This window comes from Gopherus evgoodei, chromosome 5, assembly GCF_007399415.2.
Source record: "Gopherus evgoodei ecotype Sinaloan lineage chromosome 5, rGopEvg1_v1.p, whole genome shotgun sequence".
NCBI lineage: Eukaryota > Metazoa > Chordata > Testudines > Testudinidae > Gopherus > Gopherus evgoodei.
The window spans coordinates 123,703,168-123,722,366 of record NC_044326.1 but is presented as its reverse complement, the minus strand read 5'-3'; the positions used below and the strand labels follow the sequence as shown (position 1 = coordinate 123,722,366).

Below are 19,199 nucleotides of genomic sequence, written 5' to 3'. Positions count from 1 at the left end.
TATCACTGACTAGCCACTGATACAGCTTCATCAGGGCAGCCCCTAGCATAGATAGTGGGTTATACGCCATGATTTGCACTATGCAAGAGGAAGGTGCACCCCTGCAGATCACAACTGCTTGTGGCTGTCAATACTAGGGGTTTGCACTAGTTCAGCTACACCCATGGTTTGGCACAGATGGCTAAAATCCTCAGCATAGACCATGTCTAAACTTCATCCTTGAGATCTCTCCTGCCTTTATCTAAAAGTGGACTTTGGTTTTGAGTCTCATTTGCTCTTAGTTTGCAGAGTTCAATGTTTGTTGTGTGCTTGCTACTTGATTGAAGTATGCCGTGCGGTTTGTTGGGGGGCGGTGTGCTGAGCCTAGTGGCCTGCTCGGCAAAGCTCAGAGCTTCTTGAGGAGGCTTTGATCCCTAAGCCCTTTAGGATCTGTTAACTAGGGGGCAGGGCTACTCTACCTCTCAGTTTAGGCCAACAAACACTCCCCCACCTAAAAAAGCTGCAGGAATATAAAAGAATGCAGGCAGAAGTCCAGCAGTAGAGTGGGATCTATCCAGTTTATTGCATTGAATGTATGATTACCTGCCTGTGGGCAGGTGGCATATGTGTGCATTCGGTGCACGGAGCTCATGGTCCTCACAGACCGAGTACAGGATCGGGAGACCAGAGTGGCTGAACTGAAGGAGCTAAGAGAGACAGAGAGGATAGATGAGACTTTCCTCCACAGTGTAGAATGGTCCCATCCCCACAATCTGAAAGCCTCTGTGCTGTTGAGGAAAATGAAAGTCTTGGGGAAAGAGAACATCAAACTGGAGCAGAGGAAAATGATTCCATAGTTGGGACCCTCCTTCCAGATGATGTCGTGGTATCCTCTTGCACTGAAGATTCCTCTCTGAGGGAAGAAATCTCAGTTATTAGGAAGAGACGGCTAATAGTGATGGGAGAGTTGATCATTAGAAATATAGATAGCTGGGTTTGTGATGACCTGGAGAATTGCCTGCCAAGTATGAAGGTTGTGGATCTCTCCAGACATCTAGACAGTCCTATGTTCAGTGCTGGGGAGGAGCTAGTAGTTGCGGTACATGTAGGTACCAATGACATAGGGAAGGATAGGAGAGAGATCTTGGATGCCAAATGGAGGCTGTTAGATAAGAGATTGAAGTCCAGGACCTCCATGGTAGCATTCCCTGAAATGCTTCCAGATCCACGTGCAGGGCCAGCTAGACAGGGAGAGCTACAGAGTCTTAATGTGTGAATGAGCCAATGGTGTAGGGAGGAGGTTTTAGGTTTTTTAGGAACTGGGGAACCTTTTGGGAAAGGAGGAACCTATACAGGAAGGATGGGCTCTTCCTAAATCACAATGAAATCAGATTGCTGGCGTAAAATGGAGAAGATTGTAGAGGAACTGGGGAAAAGGGCTGAGGGCCGACAGGTATAGAGGACTGAGACATCCCTTAGAGGAGACTCTATTAACAAGGATTCTCTATATCCTACTAAAGGTGAGAGGATAGAAGTTGATAGAGTACAGGTAGGAACTGAAGAGAAACAGTCAAATGAAAAAATGTCCCATTCAATTAAATCACATGAAAACAGACAACTAAAAAGTGACAAATTTTATAAGTACTTGTATACAAATGCTAGAAGTCTAAATACTAAGATGGATGAATTTGAGTGCCTGGTACTAAATGAGGATATTGATAAATAAGGATTAAATGAGGATTTTGATGCGTCAGAGAAATTTGGTGATAATCAATGGGATACGGTAATACCAGGGTACAAAATTTATAGAAATGACAAGAGTAGATTGTGTTGATAGGGGAGTGGCACTTGATGTGAAAGAAAGCATGGAGTCAAATATAGTAGTAAATAAATAAATAAATCAGACTATCATAGAATCTCTATGGATAGAAATTCCAAGCTTGAATAATAAGAGTATAGGAGTAAGAATATATTACCAACCACCTGACCAGGACGGTGCTCATGATCGAGAAATGCTCTAGGAGAGTAGAGAGGCTATAAAAGTAGAAAACTCAATAATATTGGGGAATTTCAGCTATCCCCATATTGACTGGATACATCTGTCACCTTGGGATGGGATATTGAGATAAAATTTCTAGACACCATTAATATCTGCTTCTTGGAGCAGCTTCTTGGAGAGGCAATTCTGGATTTAGTCCTAAGTGGAGCACAGGATCTGGTCCAAGAGGTGAATATAGCTGAACCGCTTGGTAATAGTGACCATAAAGTAATTACATTTAACATCCTTGCAGGAGGGAAAATACCAAGGAAGTCCAGCACAGTAGCATTTAACTTCAGAAAGGGGAACTACACAAAAATGAGGAAGCTAGTTAAAGGAAAATTAAAAGGTACAGTCACAATAGTGAAATGTCTTCAAGCTTCATAGAAACTTTTTTAAAACACCATAATAGAGGCTCAAATTAAATGTATACCCAAATTAAAAAACACAGTAAGAGGGCCAAAAAAGTACCACCATGGCTAAACAACATAGTAAAAGAAGCAGTTAGAGGCAAAAAAGTATCCTTTAAAAATTGGAAGTCAAATCCCACTGAGGAAACTAGAAAGGAGCATAAACTCTGGTAAGTCAAATAGAATTAGACAGACAGACCAATAAAGAATTTGAAGAACAACTAGACAAAGACTCAAGAACTATCAGCAAATTGTTTTTTGAGTACATCAGAAACAGCTGCCAAACAATCAGTGGGGCCACTGGACAATGAACTTGCTAAAAGAGCACTCAAGGAAGACAAATCTGAGGAACTGTCCCAGATTGAGGTGTCAGTAAAGGAGGTTTTGGAACAAATAGATAAATTAAACAGTAATAAGTCACCAGGACCAGATGATGTTCACCCAAGAGTTCTGAAGAAACTCGAATATGAAATTGCAGAACTATTAAGTGTGGTGTAACCTACCACTTAAATCAGCTTTTGTATCAGATGACTTGTGGATAGCTAATGTGTCACCAATTTTTTTAAAAGACTCCAGAGGCAATCCTGGTGATTTCAGGCCAGTACGCCTAACTTCAGTCCAGGCAAATTGGTTGAAACTATAGTAAAGAACAGAATTATCAGACACATAAATGAACACAATTTGTTGGGGAAGAGTCAACATAGCATTTGTAAAGGAAAGTCATGCCTCTCCAATCTATTAGAATTATTTTAGGGAGTCAACAAGTATGTGGACAAGAGTGATCCAGTGGATATAATGTATGCTGACTTTCAGAAAGTCTTTGACAAGGTACCACACCAAAGGCTCTTAAACAAAGTAAGCAATCATGGGATAAGAGGGAAGGTCCTCTCATGGATCAGTAACTGGTTAAAAAATAGTAAATAAAGGAAAGGAATAAATGGTCAGTTTTTGGAATGGAGAGAGGTAAATAGTGATGTCCCCTAAGAGTGTGCACTGGGACCAATGCTGTTTGACTTATTCATAAATGATCTGGAAAAAGGGGTAAATAGTGAGGTGGCAAAATTTTCAGATGATGAAAAATTACGCAAGTTAGTTAAGTCCAAAGCAGAATGTAGAGAGTTCCAAAGAGATCTCACAAAACTGAGTGACTGGGCAAGAAAATGGAAGATGAAATTCAGTGCTGATAAATGCGAAGTAATGGACATTGGAAAACATAATCCCAACTATACATACAAAACTATGGGGTCTAAATTAGCTGTTACCCCTCAAGAAAGAGATGTTTGAGTCAAAGTGGATGGTTCTCTGAAAACATCTGCTCAATGTGCAGCTGCAGGCAAAAAAGCTAACAGAATGTTAGGAACCATTAGGAAAGGGATAGATCAGTGGTTCCCAAACTTGTTCAGCCACTTGTGCAGGGAAAGCCCCTGGCGGGCCGGGCCAATTTGTTTACCTGCCGTGTCTGCAGGTTCGGCCAATTGCGGCTCCCAGTGGCCGCGGTTTGCTGCTCCAGGCCAATAGGGGCTGCAGGAAACGGTGCGGGCCAAGGGATATACTGGCTGCCACTTCCAGCAGCTCCCATTGGTCTGGAGTAGCGAACCACAGCCACTGGGAGCTGCGATTGGCCGAACCTGCGGACGCGGCAGGTAAACAAACTGGCCTAGCCCGCCAGGGGCTTTCCGTGTACAAGAGGTAGAACAAGTTTTGGAACCACTGGGATAGATGATAAGACAAAAAATATCATATTGCCACTATATGAATCCGTGGTACACCTACACAGTGAATACTGTGTGCAGTTCTGATTACCCTGTTTCAAAAAAGATATATTGGAATTGGAGAAACTACAGAGAAGGACAACAGAAATGATTAGGAGGATGGAACAGCTTCCATAAGAGGAGAAATTAATAAGACTGGGACTTTTCAGCTTGGAGAACAGACGACAAAGGGGGGATATGATAGAGGTTTATAAAATCAAGACTGCTGTGGAGAAAGTGAACAAGGAAGTATTATTTACCCCAGCACATAACACAACAAACCAGTGGTCACCCAATTAATAGGCAGCAGGTCGCACAGTCAACCTGTGGAACTCATTGCCAGAGGATGTTGTGCAGGCCAAAACTATAGCAGGGTTCAAAAAGAATTAGGCTGTGTCTACGCTGCCACTTTCAGCACTAAAATTTTAGTCATTCAGGGATGTGAAAAAACATACCCCTGAGCGACAAAAGTTTTAGCACTGAAAAGCGCCAGTATAGACAGCGATTTATCCCAGCGATAAAGCTACCACCGCTCATTCGGGGTGGATATTCTTTATTGCGGGAGAGCTCTACCCCGGCGATAAAGCGTGTCTACACTGCCCAGGTCACAGCGCTGCCCTGGCCACGCTGTAATGTGGGCAGTGTAGAATATCTTACGATAAGTGAATGGACAATAGGGCCATCAGTGGCTGTTAGCCAAGATGGTCAGGGATGCAACCCCATGCTCTGGATGTCATAAGCCTCTAACTGCCAGAAGCTGGGAATGGACAACGGGTGATGGATCACTTCATAATTGTCCTGTTTTGTTCCCTATAATTGTCCCCATAATTGTCCATCTGAAGCACCTGGCATTGGCCACTGTCGGAAGATAGGATACTGGGCTAGATGGACCTTTGGTCTGATCCTGTATGGCTGTTCTTATGTTCTTAGCAATGAACAAAAAACTATCTTGTCTTATCCAGCAATGAGTCATAGAAGTCAAAATGCCCTATCATTTAAATACTGGTGAAAACCAGATATCTAAAGTAAGGGGAGAAAGAGGGGAGGGACACTAGAATATTTGCCTCCTCTTCTTGAATTCCAAATATATTCTAAATAATGTATTTTCAGTTATTGCCTAATATTGTTCATCATGTGGACAATGCACTTTACTGTAGTTTTTCTCCTTAAATAAAATCCACTGATTACACTTTCTAATCCAGTGACTAATCACATTGCAGTTATGCTTTTAAATAAGCAGTTCAGTCATATAGTTCAACTTCCGGTTCTATGAAGTAGTCATTAAAAAAACAGCAGTGTGATTATACTGCAACTGCAGTTAAATTACAAACAGTGTATTATGAAGCATAATGAAATTAACAAGGTAAGAGAAGGGAGCAAGGGAGGGGAGAGTAGAAATAATACCAAAGCAAACACTAAAGAACACACCGGCTGAGGTTTTTCCCTGTTCAGTAGAGAAGCTAGTAACCAGTTTTTCTTTTTGATGTGGCATCTTGAATTAGACTATTTTATATAATATCTATTTTTGAATATTTTCTAAAAGGTACCTATAATGATGAATCATTTTGCTAAACTTGTGCAATGGTTACTCAACGGTCCAGATGTTCACGTTACTGGTACATAACTCATTCTTTTGTAGAGTGCTTTGGAGTATCTGAAGTATTAAAGGTGCTATTAAAACTCCTATTCTCTTTTTTTAGACTTATGAGCAGTGGATCAAAAATGAGATTTCAAAGCGCTTGGAAATGGTAAGCTATATTTCATATCCAATTAGAAACTGGCCTTTGGACATTAGCATTAAAATGTACTTCTTGTTGTCTCCATGAACTTTACAGGAACACTCAGTCGTCCAAAAAATCCCAGACTGTTTGTACAGATGGTTCTGAATGAAAATTAGTCATAAGAAACAGAGTGATGCAAAATGTTTAATTGGAACACAGAACCCACCAGAATTCAAGCTGGGTTTGGATTTTAGTCTTTTCAACAAACATCTGCCTAAGTCTGTAAAGGTTTATCTGGCCTGAGAACCACACCTCCTGCCCTACACATACCCTTTCCCTGACCTGTTTTCTTTGAGATGGGTTTGGGGTCTGACTCCCCCCAGCATCTCTATAGCATACAGGTTCAGGGATTGACAGGGAAGAATTACTATCCTTTTCAATTCCTACAAGAGGAGATGCTGGGCTGGAAATAGTCCATCCTCTAGGGCATCAGGAGAAGGGAAATATTGGGTGTTCTTCTTGCAGCAGCTTTTACAAATAAAACTTAATTGTTAGCCTCTGTTTAAACAAAAAAAGTTGTAAAATGGGTTCATGCGTTGAGTATTCAACACTCACTTAATATTTCCGGTTTTTATATCTGTGTTACAGCAGTTTAATAAGAGCTCTTCCACAGTGGTAGAAAAACATTGTGATGTTCTGCAGAGTATAATAGTTCATTAGAAATTTATACAAGCACTACATTTTTCTTTCTAGACCTTCCTGGTGTAAATTTATACGCTGTTATCTTTCTTGCTCTGCAGCTGGGGTGATATAACCAAGAGAGGGATGTGATTTTTGTCATCCATGCATTCTCTTGGACAGTTATCTTTTCTAGCTCCTAAAGCCCCAATCTTCTAATTTGTTGTTGATTTCAAGGGGTTTCCATGATGATAAAAGAGTTGGCCCACACGCAGCAAATGACAGGAGCAGGCTCAGCCTGTCCACAATAGTTTTGGAAGTATACCAGACTGAAACCTCCTGCAGTAACTTACCAAATATATATTTGACTAGGTATAGTTGCTATAGTGAGTGGCACAGTTCTCAAACTATTCAGATGTCTCCGTACCAGCAGCATTTCTCACACATTTGCTTCAAATTTATTCATAAAATGGTCCAGTCTTAAAGACTGGGGTGTTATTTTCAGATTTTGCAATTTAGGTGAAATCCACAAATATTGGTCAACCCTTGTGTTCATAACCTACGCTCACTGTCCCCTTTCGTTGGTTAATATATTGCTTTGGAATGTTCATCGTTATGCCTTTAATAATAGCTACCATTGAAATTTAAGAGTAGCAACAAACAGAATTCGGGGGAGCTGAAAACCTCTGCAAAAATTCAATAGATTTTGAAGAAAATATGCTGAATCTGTATAAGCTATCTGGGAATTTCTACTGCCCATGCTCATTGCTGTAATAATGCCTAGGGCCAAATTTCAAAAGCAGCTTTCTGAAGTGTACCGAGTTTGCAAGTGAAAACCATGCATTTGTGCAGGCAAAATATGAAGGCCTGATTCTGATTTCAATGGGACTACTTCTGTAATGAGGTCTGGTGCATTGTGAACCAAGGTGCAGAATATCAGGCTTTAGAGCTGAGGTACTCACAGTAGGGAACATAACCTGTAAGTGGCTATTTTAACAGACAAATGGGGAATTTCACTTTTCAACGTTCCTTTTAAAAAAACGGCCTTATGTACATAACATGACAGGAACAACTGACAATCCAGCTTGTCTTTATCGCAGTGATATTTTAAATACATTTTCCTCATTGAAAATGAAACTTTCTTGTCATTTCAGAGGGCTCTGTTGAAACTGACTGCATACCCTTGCATCTTTGACATGCAAGATAAGATTGTGGTTTATGAAATTGACCGCCAAATTCTGTTCGGGTTGTACAACGTACGTATTGCCAAAGTCAATGAGGTTTTTTTTAACAATTTAACAACCAAAAGAATGTAAAGCTTGTAACACATTGTCTATTCTGTTTTGTAGACAAACTCTTTCCTGCCACGAGGTCCATGGTTTTTAGAGATCAGAAGAGCACATCTTGTGGATGACGTGTGGCAGAATTTAAGGAGCGCAGCACCTAAAACATTTGAGAAATTCTTGCAAGTAAGAAATCAAGCTTGATTATTTTGTTACCTCTTGAGTATATTGCTCTAGAGTACTTTGCCTTTAATATAGCTAATAACCAACAAAGAGATTTTTCCAGCATTCAGCGGGCATTTTAAAATTCAGTTAAAAATGAAGAAGGGAAAAGTATCATGGAAATTACTTAGAAGCACGTTCCATGTGGGCTAGAATTAACTGCTCGTTCTTGGCATACCTGCAATTAAGCTTTGTTTGATTAAAGCAAGTGGCTAATACAAATACCCAGTGAACGGGTGAGAACCAAGTCTTCGGACTTATCTACACAGTGGGGTAATGCGCACTATGGGGGTGGAGTATTTTATAAAGCACAGGAATGTGTTGCGTATTAGTTGGTCTGGGTACTCCCTGGTGGTGCACTTCAACATAGTTATGTTTGAAACAACAGTGTTAAAGTGCACTACAGGAGACCGTTAGTGTGCAAAAGCAGGGTCCACAGGGACCAATTAACACACAACACATTTGTGTGCTTTAGAAAGCACAGCCACATATAAGGCGTTACCCCACCATGGAGACAGCCCTTAGCCAACCAGTGCCAGCCATCTTAACTTAAATAGGAGCTCCCAGCTGGTCAGAGAGAGGCAGCTCTGATGTTGAGACAGAGAATGGTGGTAGCAAAGGTGACTCCTCTGCCTGAGCTAGACCGTACATGTACAAATTGTCCTTATGCAAACCATTGCCACCTTGATGTAAAATGCAGGAGGGTAAGGATGAAGGAGCAGAAAATTCTCCCTACGTAACTTTTTAGCTTAGGTTGGAAATGTGCTTCCATTTACAGGGCAGTAGCAAATATCTATCTCCATGTTAAAATTGAAGAGTAACATCTGTGTGCTGGATACCTATCTGGGTAGTGAGATTTATATACGTTCCTGCAAAGTGCATCTCTAAGCCTGTGATTCTGGCTGGTCACATATGAGGACTCGGAGCCATCCCCTGGGTACAATGAATCGGGGCGACTGCTGGGGTCCCCGCAGGAGGCAGCGGGGAGGTGAGGCAAATGGGGAGGCGAGCAGCAGCTGGACAGGGGTGAGGAGCCCCCCTACCAGAACCTCCCCCTCACTCCTCTCTGCATTCCTGTCCCCTCCCCACCAGCACCTCCTGCCCACAGGCGGGCCCCGCTCCCTCTCAGCACCTACCTCGGATCAGATGTTTCATAGCATCAGGAGGTGCTGGGGGGGAGGGGAGAGGGTGCAGCATACTCAGGGGAGGGGGCAGAACTGGGTGAGGAAGAGGTGGGGCAGAAGGGCAGGGGTGGAGCGGGGGAGGGCCTGGTTGGAGTGCTCCCCCATCCCCTGAGGCAGATTGGAAACTCAGCGCCTATGTCCCGGGCCCCACAGCCCCCTAGGGACAGTCCTGTGGGGACTGGTTAACATTGGTTATGTCTTCTAATGGGGTGGGGGGAAGCTATTCCTTGCATTAGGATGGAGTCAGTGACCTGTGGGTCTTGTCTATAACTAACTATTATGACCCTAAGTAAGATGGTGTCACTTGTACAAGTTGACAAAACAAACACAGCTATAAATCAAAGAATACAAGTCTACCAGATTCATTCTTTGCTACCTCCTTGCCCCTCAAATCTAACTCCGGGAAACAAGAGCTGCTCCCCCCTACCCCTTTGGATAAAGCACATGATGACAGCAAACCATGATACTGCCCAATCAGGTAGCATATTTATCCCATTTTCACAGAGTCTGTATTTAACTGGATGGTGGTTTACATACATGAATTTATATATAAATAAACCAAACTACAGGTAAGTATTCTTAAAGACTTAGTTACTGAGATATCAGAAGACAATAATAAGATGCTCTAGGGAGAAGCAACTAGTTATAATCTGGGAGGGCAGACAGTATTTTTGATGTGTTGCTTAATGAAGCAAAGTAAACAGGATATTCAATGCTGTAAGGCGTGGAATAAACGGCAGAGTGAACCTGCATATTCACACTGCTGCGGTAGACACAGGGTGGGAACCGCTGGCAGGAAAGGACTACCACCAAAAGAAAAAAAAAATTGGGTAACAGGAGTTGTTGCATTTGCTGTCTCTCGTGGTGTGAATATGATAACCAGAGCACTCCAATGCGTAGTGCTGATAATATCAGTTTGGAACATAGAAGGCTATATGACTTTATGATCCTGTAGTGAGATCTATGCAGACCCTGAGCCCATGGCAGAGCTCCATTAAAGTCCAGTACCCTGCAAAGTCAGGACCTTATTCACTCATCCATCCAACTGGTTTTTCATTATAGTTGGTGCCAGACCATCAGAAATGGAAACTGAAGCCTTGTTTGTAACTACAGCAGCTATACCGTCATCTCCCATGCTGTGCCATCTCATCTATGGTGTGTGGGAGGCCATCTCCAATAGGGAGAGCAGCAGTTAGTCTCTGTGGCCAAGCCAATTCTTGGCCCCTAGTGCTGGTCATGGAGATGACTTGTGTTGAACAGACATCGGTTTGCCTGGCCACCACTTTCACAAACAAACAGCCATGAGGAGGTGTCCTAGCCGTGAAGGAGTACTCTATTGGGTAGTGCTAATACGACTTTGGAAAACAGAAACCTATATGACCGTTTAATCCTGTAGTGAGATCTAGCAGCAAACAATGGATATTTTACGAGGCCAGATTCTGAGCCCTGCTCCCTTTGTACTGCATTTCCCCAGACAGCATAGATCTGGCAAGGGGCTGGGGAGAGGGTGTGGTTGCTGCATGCCACACGGCTATCCCCCGTTCGTAGGAACCTTTGCCAGTTGGCACAGATTCCAGTAACCCCCCAGCTACTATCCCATGAGTAGCTGGGCCAGCTCTGCTATCCTGGCAATCATCATAATGACATTTGTTGTTACTGAAATAAGCATCTTCATTCCCCCCTATGATTTAATTAGAGATCTTACTTTTCACTTCCCCATCTAAAATTAGACCTGGAGCGTTACAGGCGCATAAATGGATGCCACCTCCAATGTAGCTGCATTTCAGTAGTGACCAAAAAGCTCCTGGTACAGAGTCTGCAAAGCACATGTAGATACGAGTTTGATGTATTATACTCTTTATTTCCATAGCACAGTAAGACAAATGCATTCTACTGCAGACATCAGTTCAAACCACCAAAGGCAATTACCAAATAACAGTGCTGCTCCTTGAAAGAGGCATAGTGAAACTCACCATAACCTATTTAAAATAATTCATCTCAATCAGTGCACAACGTTTATTCTTAACAAAGAGACAACACCTTTGATGGGCTAATAGTGTAGCCTTACAATACACCCAGCGGTTTTGATGGGACACAGAGAAGGAACAAGAAAAATGTTAATTAATTATCTCTCTCGGCAGTAATGAGGCCATTGTGCATCAAGGCTGGTGCAGAAGGTTACATTTTCAGGTGTCATTGGGAGATTAATGGAGACCATTGCAATTTCACAGAATATAATATTAGGGTGCTGGTAGGCCACAAGTTTGGCAAGTCTACTTTTGTGGTGCCTTCCAAGCTTTTGCTGCCTCAGTTGTGTCGAAAAAGTTTAATACCCATCCAGGTCCAAAGGTGAAAGAACACATAAACTGGTATGGTAACAGGAAGCAGCAGACTGTAGAAACACAAGCTGGTTGTGCTGGTGCAGCCCTCTGGGAACTTTTCATCCACACTGGCTGAATAAAACAGGCCAGCTAAGGACAACAGTGGAACAAGTACAGTTAGTGTAGGCAGTGACAGGAACATTTTTCCTCCCCAGTTACTGTAGGCGTAGGTTAGTCTTCAGGTTTTGTTTTTAATAACAGCTATCTAGGTTTGCTTTGGTTCGTCATCCTGGGCCTTTCTGTCAATCATCCTTGCAGCCTGAGGGATCATATTAGGAATGCCATCAATGATTGGATAGGCGATGCCCAGCTCTTCGTTAATTAGTTCATTGGTGGATGCTTCATACCTGGTCAAAAAAGATTTAAAAAACTGAACAGTAGATACAGAGACCTGGGTTGTTAAGTCATTTAAAAAAAAAAGGGGGGGAGGGAGAGGGGTGCAGGGGAGTGGGGGGCGTGAAAGACAACTGAAACAAACATCAACAGAAGTATGTAGCTGGAAACTATGGAACTAGTAGAATTATCCTAACGGAAAGTAACCAGGACACATTCTCAGAGCAGGAAATCATGCCTTCAAATAAAAACACTATTTAGAATGGAGGCAGGGTATGACTCTTCATTACAAAATTTATAACATTTAAATTATGAACATGAAAACTCTTCTTAAGTGCTTGGGCACCCTACAGCAGTGCAGCTGAGAACTAAGATTTTGTGCAGAAAATGCCATTCAGCTCCATTGTACTTCACAATTATGTCCTCAAGGCTATTCACGGGGTACTTTAGGATTGTGTGTCTGCAATAGAGAAGAAGTAAATATAAATTATGGCAAACTGTAGCTTCCACAGAGCACATGTGCTTGTCATGAACCCTAGAAGTTACATTCAGTTCCCACCTTTTGCTGTATTTCAGTTAATTCTAGTAGATATAACTAGCATGCCCATAGAGGGAAATAGGTAAAAATGGAGAGAAAGCAACGTGAATGGGTGTGACACACACACACTCCCCCTTCCATTGTAACTTGCTTCCCTCCCCTGTGCAGATACACAGTTCAGTTAATGAATAGCTGCAGAAAATTGCAAGTGAGGAACCTGCCAAGATTTACTCCTCGGATGGTGTAGGTGCTCAGTCAGATTAACTTTATAGCTGATTTAAAAACCAGCTCCTCTTGTGATTAAAGGCTATTGCTGTGCTTTTCAACAGGACAGTGAAATTTCACTCACACTTTGAAATCAGCCTCAGACAAAATTGTCACTGTTGGTTAAAATCTTATCTCTAAAGGAGGAGTGGGGGGGGGGGCACTTAGCTGAACACTGGAAGCTCAGAGCGGGGAGAGGGTGTTTGTGGGGAGGGGGAGAAGAGAATATTCCCACAGGCAGGAATTCCTGGGCAAGGCTCTCTGGCTAGCATCATGCAGCAGGTCAGACTAGAGGATCACAAGGGTCCCCTAAGCTCTCTGAATCGGAGAGAAGGGGACGGAGGCTGGCCTCACCTCAGTGGTTTCTTGGATAGCGGGCAGACCAGGAACTCGAGCAGAGCCGGGTCAAACGCCTTGGGCTGCTCCTGGCCCTTCTGCCTGTCCGAGAAGTGTCTCAGGGCTGCACCCGGGAATGAGCTGTTAGCAGCAGCTGCGGCGCCTGCTCCCGAAGGCTGGGGCTGCCTGCGCAGCAGCACAGAGGTTAGGGTCCTGCTCACATACCGTCCTCGCATGGTCCTGCTCAGCCACCGCCAGGCCTGCTGCTGCTGTGTGCTGTGTGCTGACTCACAGGGCCAGCCTCCTCCTCTCTGCAACTAGTTCCTTCCTGTGCTGCTCGACAGAGTCCCTGTGCAGCCTGGCTGCTTGCACTAGTTCCTAGTAGTCAGCCAATGCTGGATTGCTCTCAGCTGTCCCAGCCATACCCCTCACTCCCCCTTGCTTTTCTTGAACTGTGTTATTTATAGCAAGTGCTCTTTCCTTGATAGCCGTTCATCTTTCCTTTCAGCCCAGGCTAGATGTATTCAGTTATCACTTTCACTTGGCTCCCCACACTATCAGCTAATTAAGCTATTTCGCCTATGGCTCGGAAGGCAGAAACTTTGTGGTTTCTATTTTTTAAACACTTGGAGTCTGTCAGATACTATGGTAGAGGTACTACAGGGCAGAGGTACTACATCAATACCATAATAGATTAATGGATCGACAGCTGTAGTAATTTAATCTCATTCTAAAACAATGAGGAGTATCAATCTGTTAGTCTTTAAAGTGCCACTGGACTCGTCATTGTTTTTGTGGATACAGCCTAAAACAGCTATCCCCTGATACTTAATCTCATTCCAAGCATTTCCCTTAGCAGTTCAGCCATGTCTAAAAGCTGAGGCTACAGCTATTTGTGCACCTATAGGAAAAGTTAAGCTCCCTTAGAGCTGACAAATTGTACTCATGTGGAGGGGTTAGGGATACTCCCTTGTTGGGAGTTAATTTTTAGTCTATTTTTATTTTTAAGCTCACTGTGATGAGGGAAGAATTTGTTGAGTTGATTTCACTGGAACATTGGAATTTCTTTTGAAATCTCACTTGTTCAACATAGTCCAGCTTCACTGCTCTAAACCTTTGTTTTCAGAGATTTATAACTTTCTCAGGAAAAAATGGTCCCAGTGGGAAACTGGAAAAAGAGAATCTAGGGTGTTTTAAACTCAATTAAAAAATGAAAGAGAAAAACAAACAAAAACACCAAATACTTAGTGCCTAATGTCATTCAATATAATAAAAATAATAAGACAAAAAATACTATATTTTGGCAAGTGAGCTTCCCCATAGCCTGTATTTTGACCTGAATATCTGCTGACATACAGAAAAAATCTAAACTCCCCTGACTGTCAGCAAATGCCCCAGACAGAGCAGCACTTGATTTGATGTTTGATGTCACACAGCTGCCAGAAGAGGTCACTCTACAAAATATTTCAGTAATAGTATAAAGGTAGCTGAAGCACATGGAAGCCACATGTGCTTTCAAATGTGGACACGGCCACTGGATTTCGTAAATGCTATTTACTGCTGCTGTGATACAACAGGGATGGAGCAGCAAAACACAACTGGGAGGTGAAATGGAGGCGCAAAGAGGGGAAGGGAACACGGGTGGAGATTGGAGGAATAGAGAAGTAGAAAAATGCATTGAGGAATAGAATGAAAGAACACATCAAAGAAAGCACACTGCAAGAGAAGACGAGAGAGAGAGAGACTGTCTCAAACATGAGAGAGCACAGAATAATGGAAGTGGGAGCCTAAATTTATTACAGATGTTCCTGGGGACATTTCCTTGGATTCTTTTACACTTTACAAGTTGGGGCCTATGTGACTGCTATACATGCTCTAATTTTTTTCATAAGAATGTCTAATGCTCATTTTAAATTAACAAAGTAGTACATTTATTTACACAACAGTCAGGCTTAGCTGTTCAAGCAACTCCTAGCTGGGTAATTATCCCTATCCAGGGGCTCTGAGATTATCAGAAACCATAACCCAAAAGATTTATTATTATCGTTAGAGTGGCAAGAAGGAATTACAGCTTTATATAAAACGGCAATCCATATTTGGGGAGTATAAAGTTTTCTGAGAACTGATATACAAATGATGCAGAACAGTAAATACATATAATTTATTGTAATGGCATTGTGTGTGAATATGTGTGTTATATATAACAAATAGGGTTTTTTAATGCAGATATGGCTAATATTTAATTCATAGCGTTAAAATTAGGTAGTACCAACTGATTTCCACTAGATGGTGCTATGCTGTTTATAGAATAAGGTTTGAGCTCAAGCTTCTCTGCTTTCCAATGTTATAAAACTACCAGTAGTGTTTTCTGTAAGGGAATGTATTGTTCTTTAAAGGGGCAAATTTGCACTGTGGCTTTATGCACAGTGCCTGCGGTGTGAATAAGCAGGAGACAACTATTTCCAAGGCTAAGTGAGTGTAGAACATTACCAAGTCACAATGATAGCCTTTTCCACCCACTTGGCCCTGGTGTAAATAACTGCACAGGTTGCAGACCAACAGTGATATAGATCCTGCAGGTGAAATCCTGTCCCTATTGAAGTCAATGGGAGTGTGGGGTCAGGATTTCTGCATACTAATATTCAGGTGTGGCTTATCCTCATTAAAGTGAGTGTCAAGAGCTGGCATCTTTCAACAGCACTAAGAGCAAATATTGGTGAAGCAAAGTAACCTGTGAAAACAGGGCAGGGGAGGAATTAGAAGTTTGGATTTAAGGATAAGGATCTAATTTGTCAGATTTTGGTACCAGTACTGCCAGTTTCAAGCATTCAAAAAAATCACGAGTCAGGCCCCCAAAATTATTATTGCTAGCACAATACTCACAATAAATTTATGACCGTTGACAACACTGTGGTATCGCGTATACCTTTTCCTTCTTCTATCTCCTGTCCGTTGTAACAGACAATGATCATTCAAGGGTAAACACACTGAGCATTTCATGCTGAACAGCCGCTGCAGTTATGGGTATTCAATTTGTTATTGCCACTTCTGGAAACAAGGGCCCCAATCCTGCAATTTCATATGCATTGACAGTCCCTTGCACCTGCGTCAAGCTCACTGCAGCTTTCAGGGACCAAGTAACTGCCTAGTGCTGGGAGGAGTTTGCAAATGACCATTTCAGTATGGACACAAGAGCAGTGATTTTGTTGGGGTCTTTTGGGGCTATTCAGGTGCAGTTTGTTGGAGAACAAGGTATTGATGTTGGAGGGCTGTCCCAGGAGTTCTTCACTATCATTACAAGGGAACTGTGTTGTCCAGAAGCACAGATATTCAGATGTTTTGAGGACTCCAACCTGATTTGGTTCCCCTCCCAGGTGAGTTGTTAAGATGATACTATTTTTTTAACCTCACTTTCAAAATAAGTCTCCCAGCTGGTATTTCCCCATATGACTGTCACCCCCCTTCACGTTTTTATGAAGTGGGTCACCCTCTGGGTCATGTCTTCTGTGAGAAACAGAAATGCTGTAGGTCTGCCTGTGGGCAGTGCTTGAGCAAGCTCAGCCTCCATTAGGGGAAATCCTGGAGTCCCACCAACAACCAGATTTTCAGTTAAAGGAGTTTCCAGTTCATATTTTGGGCTGTGGAAATGCTTGCTCCTTTAAATAACAAGCATAGGGTTCTGTATGGATGCAGTTACTTCTTTCTTTATGCTTAGAACATGTTCTCTGCATTCAGGAGGTGTGATTGTAGGACATGTAGACAAACATGAGCTTCTTTTGAAGGTAGGTCGAGTAACAATCGCAGTGAAGCCACAGTGGCACAGACTAGCCCTGTCTGCCCAGGACCCTGGGCATATACCTGAGTGAGCGTCATCTGCAGCTTCACTGCTATTGATACTCAAGCTAGCTTTGGTCTAGTGAGATCAAAGTTAGCTCAGGTGTATCGACATATGCTATAATCACACCTCCCAGCTGCAGGTTATGAGCTATGAGAGGAACTCAGCAGCAGAGTGATGAATACAATTCACAGATCCAGATGCCCAGTCCCCTGCCTCTAGCCACACTCCCCCCTCCCCATAATAAAAAGTCAGTAATAAGGGGTTTGTTTTGTTTTTCAAACACACAAACTAGGTACCAGGAAGTGAAGACACCTTTTTCCTGATTGGCACTCTGTTTGGAATGGCACTGTATAACATGAAGATCGCTCCCTTCCATTTCCCTCTAGCTCTGTACAAAAAGTTGCTGGATATTCCACCCACTCTAGAAGATTTAAAAGAGCTGTCTCCTACAGAAGGGAGGTATGATGAAACAATTTCCCAAGCTTTGTGCCATGAAATAAAAGTGCGGGGGGAGTCTCCCACTAAAAACAGCTAAATGCAGTTATTCAAGTACATGCCTTCTTTTGATATGATAATTCTAGGACATGGACATGCTCCAGAGATGAGACATTCAGGGTACCTCTGCCCTGCAAGTGGATTGCTTCCTCTGTCGACTGATCACGTCCACATTGGGGACACCATCATCGACAGGGTGAGCAATGCACTGTGGGTATGTATCCCACGTACAGTGTTGTGGGAAGGACGAATGCTGATTGCTGGGCATCTTGGGATTCTCTCTGAGTTCTCCCACAGCCCCCTCAGCTGCCGAGAGCAGCATTGGGAGTAGCTCTGTCAGCTCTCCGTGCTGAGGAATGGCAAAGCAGCCCAGCAGTCTGTCCCCCTCCCACTGCAGCAGCAGTCTGCCTGCTGCTGTGTTCATAGTGCAGGGCACTCCAATGATTTGCTGTTTGTTCCCCAAACGAGCAGCACACAGATACTTCCTGGAGCTTTGAAAGGGGAGGGGCGCATGCCTGAAGGGCAGCAAAGATCAAAACACTGGGCAGAGCAATCAAGGCAGGCATTGTGGGATACTACCTGAAGCCAGTTCTGTTGACAAAACAAGCAGCAGTGTCTACACTGTCTGAGGCCACGTCCAGACTAGGGTATTAAAATTGATTTTAGATACGCAATTTCAGCTACGTGAATAACGTAGCTGAAGTCGAATTTCTAAAATCGAGATACTCACCAGTCTAGACGGCGCGGCATCGATGTCCGCGGCTCTCCGTGTCGATTCCGGAACTCCGTTCAGGTTGATGGAGTTCTGGAATCGATGTAAGCGCGCTCGGGGATCGATACATCGCATCCAGACTAGATGCGATATATCGATCCCCGAGCTATCGATTTTAACCCGCCGATGCCGCGGGTTAGTCTGGACGTGGGCTGAGTCACAATAAAGGGAAGGGAAAAGACAAAAGTTTCTCCTAGGGGTGGAAGTATTTTGTTGCCAAAACTGGGTTTTTTCATGACAAAAGTCCCATTGTAGTATGTACGCTTTTGTTGTTTTGTTGCCAAATGGCAGTTTTTGGTGACAAAACTTGCCAGTGTAGACAAGCCCTCAGACTGTCGTTTGTTATAATTTAGACCTGGCTGAAACAAAGATGCATCTCATCTAATAGTCCCCTGATTGGCGGGTTATATATTTCTGTTGTGATTCCATTTTAACCAACTTAAATGTTTAGTATAACAGAAGTATTTCTCTATGCTGTGATCATGTCAGATCTGAGAAACTAAGGCCATGGCTCCACTGGCACTTTACAGCGCTGCAACTTTCGCGCTCAGGGGTGTGAAAAAACACCCCCCTGAGTGCTGCAAGATACAGCTCTGTAAAGCGCCAGTGTAATCAGTGCTGCAGCGCTGGGAGCGCGGCTCCCAGCGCTGCAAGCTACACCCGTAAGGGATGTGGTTTACGTGCAGCGCTGGACTCACACTTCAAAGCACTGCCGCGGCAGCGCTTTGAAATTTCAAGTGTAGCCATACCCTAAGACTTTGGTTTCAGAGTAGCAGCCCTTGTTAGTCTGTATCCGCAAAAAGAACAGGAGTACCTGTGGCACCTTTATTTCAGCATGAGCTTTAGTGGCTACAGCTCACTTCTTCGGATGCATAGAATGGAACACACAGACAGGAGATATTTATACATACAGAGAACATGAAAAGGTGGAAGTACGCATACCAACAGGAAGAGTCTAATCAATTGAGATGAGCTA

General features: G+C 43.1%; 3 protein-coding genes across 3 annotated transcripts in view; 1 reads left to right on the top strand and 2 right to left on the bottom strand.

Annotated features, from left to right (window-relative positions):
• The window catches only part of HERC6 (HECT and RLD domain containing E3 ubiquitin protein ligase family member 6), a 105,911-nt gene that overhangs the window by 75,604 nt on the left and 11,108 nt on the right, over positions 1-19,199 (top strand). The window contains exons 38-42 of the mRNA XM_030565087.1: positions 5,879-5,926; positions 7,732-7,833; positions 7,927-8,046; positions 16,349-16,492; positions 17,249-17,415. Of these exons, the coding sequence (XP_030420947.1) occupies positions 5,879-5,926; positions 7,732-7,833; positions 7,927-8,046; positions 16,349-16,492; positions 17,249-17,415 (581 nt within the window). The remainder of the gene's footprint in view (positions 1-5,878; positions 5,927-7,731; positions 7,834-7,926; positions 8,047-16,348; positions 16,493-17,248; positions 17,416-19,199) is intronic.
• Positions 11,112-11,808, bottom strand: PIGY (phosphatidylinositol glycan anchor biosynthesis class Y). Its single transcript, XM_030564862.1, has one exon. It carries the CDS (start codon positions 11,787-11,789, stop codon positions 11,574-11,576), a length of 216 nt encoding a protein of 71 aa, XP_030420722.1. The 5' UTR covers positions 11,790-11,808; the 3' UTR covers positions 11,112-11,573.
• Positions 11,830-13,398, bottom strand: PYURF (PIGY upstream reading frame). Its single transcript, XM_030564861.1, has 2 exons — positions 13,137-13,398; positions 11,830-11,994 (listed from the first exon to the last, which is right to left on the bottom strand). Exons 1-2 carry the CDS (start codon positions 13,352-13,354, stop codon positions 11,853-11,855), a joined length of 360 nt encoding a protein of 119 aa, XP_030420721.1. The 5' UTR covers positions 13,355-13,398; the 3' UTR covers positions 11,830-11,852.

Bases quoted from the DNA above. Each gene is read 5' to 3' on its own strand.
- PIGY (XM_030564862.1), bottom strand. From the start codon at position 11,789: ATGTTCCTGTCACTGCCTACACTAACTGTACTTGTTCCACTGTTGTCC.
- PYURF (XM_030564861.1), bottom strand. From the start codon at position 13,354: ATGCGAGGACGGTATGTGAGCAGGACCCTAACCTCTGTGCTGCTGCGC. The intron at 11,995-13,136 runs GTGAGGCCAGCC...TTTTTTGACCAG, and splicing joins CTATCCAAGAAACCACTGAG to GTATGAAGCATCCACCAATG.